General features: G+C 41.1%; 1 protein-coding gene across 1 annotated transcript; it reads left to right on the forward strand.

Annotated features, from left to right (window-relative positions):
- Positions 1–273: 273 nt before the first annotated feature.
- On the forward strand, positions 274–8,026 carry LOC135980285 (centromere protein F-like). The gene is made up of 4 exons (XM_065580322.1): positions 274–473; positions 3,398–3,479; positions 6,392–6,472; positions 7,675–8,026. Exons 2-4 carry the CDS (start codon positions 3,458–3,460, stop codon positions 7,941–7,943), a joined length of 372 nt encoding a protein of 123 aa, XP_065436394.1. The 5' UTR covers positions 274–473; positions 3,398–3,457; the 3' UTR covers positions 7,944–8,026.
- The last annotated feature ends 7 nt before the right edge of the window (positions 8,027–8,033 follow it).

Genomic DNA, 8,033 nt, shown 5'->3' on the forward strand with positions numbered 1-8,033 from the left:
TCAGAGTACAAGCCATCAGACCTCAGTGAAGATGGGCTGTAGAAACAGAGTTACAATTGTGAAGCATAGAGCGATTTGACTAGCAGTATGTTCTTTCTGCAAAACTGAATTCTGGCAATGCTATACAATTTCATGGTTTGGGAATAAAGGCAGTTTTAGAACACATACGTAATTATATTCTGAAATACTAAGAAAATTTATTGATAGGTGAAAAATTGAAAATTGTCAATATTGCCATTTTATAGTGTTACCCATAAAAGCTAATATTGCATATTAGACATTGTTTGCTTTCACAAATTAACCACTTAATTTTTTTTATTACTATAGATAAGACTTTGTCTCAGAAAATAGAACTGGAAGCACAAGAAGCCGAGCTTCAGCATTTAAAAAACAACAATAAATTGCTCCAGGATTCAGTCCAGGAGCTACAGCTTGAAAATGGAACCCTTAAGAAGGCTTTAGAAGAAGAAAAAGTAGACTTACTAGAAACAAACATAAGTTTTTCAGATAGTTTAATAAGGCATTTCATACTTAAGCTTTTAAGAGCCAAAATAGTTATTTGTGTCCTTTTTAATATCTAGTCTCTATTCTAATATAACATTTGCTATAACTTCTCCATTAGTAGCATGGAAATCTCATTAAATCTGTTACCTTATAAACTTCTGGCTATCAAAGATACAGGAGGTCTTTAGCGGGACACCTGAAAACATGATAAAATGTGCAGGTTTTGTCTATTCTGTGGCCCAGCTTTTCTCCTCATTTGGAACAAAGAGGTGATTCCTCTCACCTGTAGAACTGGGAGGTGGACCAGTGTTGTTGCTGAAGGCTCCAGGACTAAGCTCCATCCTTCACCTCAGGCCACCAGAAATTGTGTCCACCAGCAGAACGAGTTGGCGGTTCAGTTTCTCCCAACAACTTTGTTTTATCATGAATTTTTGTTCATTTTTCTGCTACATTGATTTCATTTCAACTTCTTGCTCCTCTTTCTCTCTCCTCAAGTAAGTTCTCTGGATCCGCAAACACAGCACTTCTCAGTAACTCCCTTTGACCACTAGTGCAGTGGTAGAAAAGCCCAGCAAAATCAAGCTAAGTCCAAGTAGGTCAGTGGGCAGCTTTTTAGGGGTCTTAGAGGGTAACCTACGTCTTGCTGCTACAAGCCACCAACCCTTGCTATGTGAGGGGATGGGGCTTTGTTGGACCAGCGCATTAGTGCCCTGCATGCACACATAAACACACCCATTTGAAGCCCTGACTCCATTGTGAGAAGGAGCGTGAGGATTCTCAAGGAGATGAGAACCCCACATAGTCTGCACAGGAATAACACTTGGAAACTCCATATGCTCTGGGCCCCAAAAAGACAAAAGGAATTGTCCCCTTAGTAAGGAAGTAATATGTATAATTAATGAGCAGGAAGTATAAACATCAGGCTTTAAAACTTTTCTCTTGCCTTCCCATCCTTAGGATGTGTTTGCTGGGGTCTTCTCCTATATGGGAGTCTCCTGGAGTGCTCTGTATCAGACTCACTGCCCCCTCCCACCCTGGAGTATATCTGGGTGTGCAGAGACACGTGTTACTTCTGCGAAGCCCTGTCTCAGGTGGCAGGGTAATGTAAATTGTTCATCTCTGCTTTTCAACCTGGGATCCTCTTTCAACCAGGGAAGGGGGCCCAAATTTGAGGTCACAATGGAGTGGGAATTGTCCCTGTCCGTTTATCAGGTCAAGGACCCAGGCTTTACCAGGGAAAGGTGTTTGGAGTCTCCTCCCCCTCTCCATAGGCTTGCTCAGCGTTGAAGGATTAAAGAGCACTTTAGACAGTGTGTGCCCAGAACAGAGGCACATAAGAATTCCATTCCTTATGTAGCTGCACCATCAGGGGATTACAGAGGCATCAAGGAGAAATCCCTTCCCATGTTCAAAATGGCTCCTGCTTTACTGAGTAAAAACCCCCAAGTGGTACTAATTCTCTTCGGAAGGGTGTAGACAGACACCCTTTCAGGCACCTGGGGCAAGCTATTCCAACAATCAGCATTTGTCTCAGTACCCCTACTTAGTTGAGAGATGCCCAGAGCAGGGTGATTAGCGTGCTACCTCACTTCTGTAAACAATCGGGGGAAGTACCCCATGTACACAACCACACAAAAAAGAAATCCCAAACCCACATGACTCTCCCATCACCGGAAGCCAGTGTCTTGAAAAAAAACCCAATACTAATAAACTGTCTAGTTTCTCATGCTTTCCTCCTTTGAGATCATCATTTCTGGTTAAAACTAGATGTTAAACTAAAATGTAAGGAAAATTTGAAAGTTTGGGGAATGTAAGTGCAGCAGTAGTCCTACCAGAGAGAGACATCGCCATGCCTCCACTTATGGTGCAAAGGAAACAATACCTTACTTGCCAGGGTCTGTACTTCAAAATTAGACCGTGTTTAAACATGTCTTTTCACTCTGCCCCTAAGATTAACCATAACTGACTGATGTGATATTAAACATAACAATGCAGTGTCTACACTGCATGTTGTAACATCATGTTAATGAACACATTAATTAATACCTTGTGAAACTTCCCACTGTAGACGTGCCCCTATTGTCTTTAAACTGCTTCTACTACCTCATTATGTCACACGCAACTTGTGAGAGCATATCAGTTCTGATGTATGCAGAATTTCCATCTAAATTATTAATTAAGTGATTCTTCTTATAACAGCACTATTTTTGCTAATAATTTAGATAGGCGTTTTTAGTTTTTAAACCTGTCCATCTAGGTGAATTTCTTCTTATCAATTCCCTCTGCATTTTCTAGCCTGCAGTCTTTTTCTCTTCCATTTGTGGTGAATGACGGACTGTAGTTCTGTGCTCTCGCTTCAGAAATAAACACATGAAAAAGCACAGTGTGGAGCCTGTATTGTGGCAAGCAGGCACTGAGTTACAGTGCTCACTCCATGCCCAGCTAATGGAGCACTGTGCTTGATATTTACGTTATCCTGAAGTGTGTTTTATAAGGCTGCCAGATATCCACCATCCCTTTATTTTGGCATTATTCCAATGCACACAGGGTGGACAAACCTGCCTGGACCACATGCTTTTCAGCTGGGTTTTGTCATTTGGTTATTTTGAATATTCTATTTAGATTATTATTTCTCTATCAAGGAAATCTACACACATGTAGCTTTCCAAGAAACATGACTTTAATGTTTCTCTGTTGGAATTAGAAGCTGCTATAATTCAATTGTATATTACTAAGTGAATCTACTATACAAATGCATATTACAACTTTTGTCTGGTTTTTTAGTTGCACTGAACTTTTAATGACAGGTGAGATGCCATTAGTGAGAGTATAATGCTTATAGAGAAGAATGAAGTTTCCTATTAGCAACTACAAACAATTTTTTATTTTATAGTTGGACAATCTGAAATCTAGAATTCAACCAAAGAAGCAAAATGGATTTGCTCGCACTAAAATGAAGACGTGGATGAAATCCTGTAAGCAGCTAGAGAAGGAAAAAAAAATGTTGCAGAAACAAATTGCTGAACATGGTGCTCCGTTAAAGGAGCAAAAGACAAGTATGGGGTAGTTTAAGAAGGAAATGCTCTACTAGAATGTTATTATAAGGCTGCAAATCATTCATTGAAGTCACGGTTTCCGTGACCTCTGTGAATTTTGCAGTGCTGGTGCAGCTGATCCCAGGACCACCCCATCAGCTGGGGAAGCCCAGGAGCCAGTCGCACTGGCCGTTGCTCCGGCAGCACTAGGCATGGTCCCTGGTGCTGCCCTGGAGCAGGAGTCTGGGACTAGTGGCAGTGGGATCCTGGGCATCCCCCCAGCAACAGTGTCACCCTGTTCTCTCTCCCCCACTCCTCAGCAGTCTTCAGGAGCGTCCCCCTTCCCAGTAGGTAAGATTTAGTCACGAGTATTTTTAGTAAAAGTCATGAACAGGTCATGGGGCCGTGACTTTTTGTTTATTGCCCGTGACCTGTCCATGACTATCACTAAAAATACCCGAGACTAAAACATAGCCTTAATCATGATCCTGTTTCTAACCTTAATGCATTTATTTATACAATATGTTTTCAAAACATGCATTATTACGTTTGATTCAGATGAGGCGCCAGATCCTCAGCTGGTGTAAATCAGTATAGTTTCTGAAGCTCTGCCATTCACACCAGCTGAGAATTTGGCCCAAGATCTGTCTCCGCAAATTTCAGAGTCTCCTTATATGTTATGAATATAGATTTCCAATGCCTATGTTTTGAAATCAAAAATGACCTTAGGATGAAGGGGAGGCTTTTTTTTAAAGAACATTAGAGTGGTGTGTATAACTTCTTACAATGCTTTGTTTGAGACATGAGAGTGTAAAATGTTGGAATGTGTCTGTTCTTTCCGTTGCTGGCCATCACAACAAAGAATGTTCTGGGTATAGATGCCTGATAGTTGAGCATCCACCATGGAGAAATTGACATCTTTTAGAGTTTATACATATGTCCTTCCAAACAGCTTTTGGTGTCCTTCTGGATTGTAGACAGGGAGAGAGGAGCAACTCTTAAAGTGTTATGATTCAGACAAGTATCAGAGGGGTAGCCGTGTTAGTCTGAATCTGTAAAAAGCAACAGAGGGTCCTGTGGCACCTTTAAGACTAACAGAAGTATTGGGAGCATAAGCTTTCGTGGGTAAGAACCTCACTTCTTCAGATGCAAGTAATGGAAATTTCCAGAGGCAGATATAAATCAGTATGGAGATAACGAGGTTAGTTCAATCAGGGAGGGTGAGGTGCTCTGCTAGCAGTTGAGGTGTGAACACCAAGGGAGGAGAAACTGCTTCTGTGGTTGGATAGCCATTCACAGTCTTTGTTTAATCCTGATCTGATGGTGTCAAATTTGCAAATGAACTGGAGTTCAGCAGTTTCTCTTTGGAGTCTGGTCCTGAAGGTTTTTTGCTGTAAGATGGCTACCTTTACACCTGTGATTGTGTGGCCAGGGAGGTTGAAGTGATCATCAGTGATCTACAACCCATCCTGGACAATGATCCCTCACTTTCACAGACCTTGGGAGGCAGGCCAGTCCTCGCCCACAGACAACCAGCCAACCTTAAGCATATTCTCACCAGCAACCACGCACCGAACCATAATAACTCAGGAACCAAGCCATGCAACAAACCTCGATGCCAACTCTGCCCACATATCTACACCAGCAACACCATCACAGGACCTAACCAGATCAGCTACAACATCACCGGCTCATTCACCTGCACATCCACCAATGTTATATATGCCATCATGTGCCAGCAGTGCCCCTCTGCTATGTACATTGGCCAAACTGGACAGTCACTACGCAAGAGGATAAATGGACACAAATCACATATCAGGAATGGCAGTATACAAAAACCTGTAGAAGAACACTTCAACCTCCCTGGCCACACAATAGCAGGTGTAAAGGTAGCCATCTTACAGCAAAACCACTTCAGGACCAGACTCCAAAGAGAAACTGCTGAGCTCCAGTTCATATGCAAATTTGACACCATCAGATCAGGATTAATCAAAGACTGTGAATGGCTATCCAACCACAGAAGCAGTTTCTCCTCCCTTGGTGTTCACACCTCAACTGCTAGCAGAGCACCTCACCCTCCCTGATTGAACTAACCTCGTTATCTCCATACTGATTTATACCTGCCTCTGGAAATTTCCATTACTTGCATCTGAAGAAACATGCTTCAGACAGTTCCTCCATTTTCTAACTGTCATCAGCCTGGTACTAGTTGCAGCTTTCTGGGACCAGGAAGTGCTGGAGTTTATTAACTTTAACAAATGTTTTTTAAGACACATACATTGGGGTTTTATTGATCACAAGCTTCAGTCATTTCAAGAGTTGTCAGGGGCTAAGTATAGAGCTAATAGGACAACAGTTTAAAGTGGTCACCACAATGTGTAAAATATACTACAACTTGTCTGCCATTAGCTAGGGTAAGTTAGGCTAGCAAATATTCATGAGTGTCCAATAAGCAGAATCACTAGCGGTATAAAAAGAGATCCATATTTCTGAGACGAGCTATATTCAATTATATACCCATAAATTGTTAAAATAATGGTAAGGTGGTAATGTTAAGCACTTAAAAGTTAGGAAATGCCAGAATTAATGTTGCCCATGCATTGTGTGTCCAAAGAATCGGGGTACCTGCCACCCTGACAGTAAATATGGTATCAACAGAGATCTCTTCTGTAAAGTAACCTTTACATGATGTCTGGTTTGTTTTATTTGGTATAGTTTACTGTGGTTGCACAAGCACACATCTTATGTACTTAATTAACAAATGAATGATTGAGATCATTGCACTCTAAACTCATCTTTCCAGAGTCTCCTTAAAGTTATTTGTACAGGTAATGACTCTTTCCTTTGGTCAGGTGCTGATGAGTTTGCCATCTCCCTACATGAGAATGAGCCAGAGTATGAGCTAGACGGACTCCCAGAGGTGGTGAAAAAAGGTAATTGTTACTTCTTTAGAGGAGAAGAGACCACATTGGTGGGGAGTGTGTGCGCGCACGCTTATCTAGAGAATCGTCTTGTCATATGCGTGACTTGGAAGCATTGTAAAAACTTGGACATCATCGGCCAGATTCAGCCCTCGTATAGGTTGCATAAGTCCATTTAACTCAGCTGCTTGTCAGAGCTGAGTTTAGCCGCATGTGCTTTAAAAAAAGGCCCTAGTATACAATTGAGGCTATAGGGGGCTAGTATATTTTGTCGTAGATGTATGTAATTTCTAGTGGTTTTGGTTTTTGGTCTGTGTGATGTCTTCCCATCTGTACAGTTTTGTAGTATTTGATGACAAAAGCAAAACAGCCAAAAATTCTGAAATCCAGAATCCTAATATCAGGTTGTAGTTTTGAAAATCAGTCTAGATACATGTTGTTTACTTTGGGACTTCCCCAAAAACTTTGCAAAAGACCTCTGGCAAAAAGAGAGGGATTCTAGGCCCAGCCATTCCCCGTATAAACCACCTTTTTCTTCTGGTTGAGAGGAAGGGGGGAAATTTTTGCTGAAACATTTTTAACTGAATGTTTTTTCATTGAAATGTGCTGCATTGTCAAAGCCGAAATGTTTCACGGAGATGTATTGATTCAGACAAAGTTTTTGCTGGGAAGGTTTCTGAGGTGCAAAGTGGACTCTTGCAAGGAGGAAGGCCCCCAAATTGAAAACCTGATGTTTTTGATTCAATTTCATTTTGTGAAAGCATTTGAAAGGCTTATAGTTTCATTCCAATCTAGAATAAAAACAAATTTTGAAACCTCGAAAGGTGTCGCAAAACAGAATTGTCGCCCTCCGGCCAGCTCCACTTAGAACACTAGAAGAGACATCATTTTCAGATTGAAATGATTTTCCAGTTAATGGTGTTCCTTTAAAGGGAAAAGAGAACATTTTCTTGGGGAAAACGCTTTTGGCCATTTTAGTAGAGCTGCTGTTGCACAGATCCACACCCTTGCCTGAGTTCACCTATAAAATTCTAGGAACGCAAGATAGTCCTAATAATTCCCCCATTATATTTTATTCAGTGAGTAAATGCCATTTTATTTTACTTAAATTATTACCAGTTGTCATCTCCATCTTGAAATGAGCAAGATCAGATTGATTAGAACAATAAAGTAATTTAAGCAACCTTGGTTAATAGAAGCTGTTTATTTTTTAGGGTTTCCTGCTATTCCTATTGTGAAAACCGACCCTTACATTTTGTGCAGAACAACTTTTCACCTAAGGACCAGTCCCCGTCTTGCTGCCCAAAGCCAAAAGTTGTCACCAGGTTCCCAACTTTTACGAAAAGGCAGGTCAGATAATCTTGGGGAGATCTGTAAACCGACAGCTGGTGGCAGCAAATCACAAAAGGTAACTGATCTTAAAAATGTATCTGAATGTGCAGGGCATGGGCAATCCACATCATGTATTTATCTCTCCAAGTGAGTTTGAAGATATGCTGTGTTATTCACACCTCCTTTCTATTTGCCATGAATATAGTGAAGGCAAGGTCATCAATGTAAATACAATCAATAA

This window comes from Chrysemys picta, unplaced genomic scaffold, assembly GCF_011386835.1.
Source record: "Chrysemys picta bellii isolate R12L10 unplaced genomic scaffold, ASM1138683v2 scaf2529, whole genome shotgun sequence".
In the NCBI taxonomy this organism is placed as follows: Eukaryota; Metazoa; Chordata; order Testudines; family Emydidae; genus Chrysemys; species Chrysemys picta.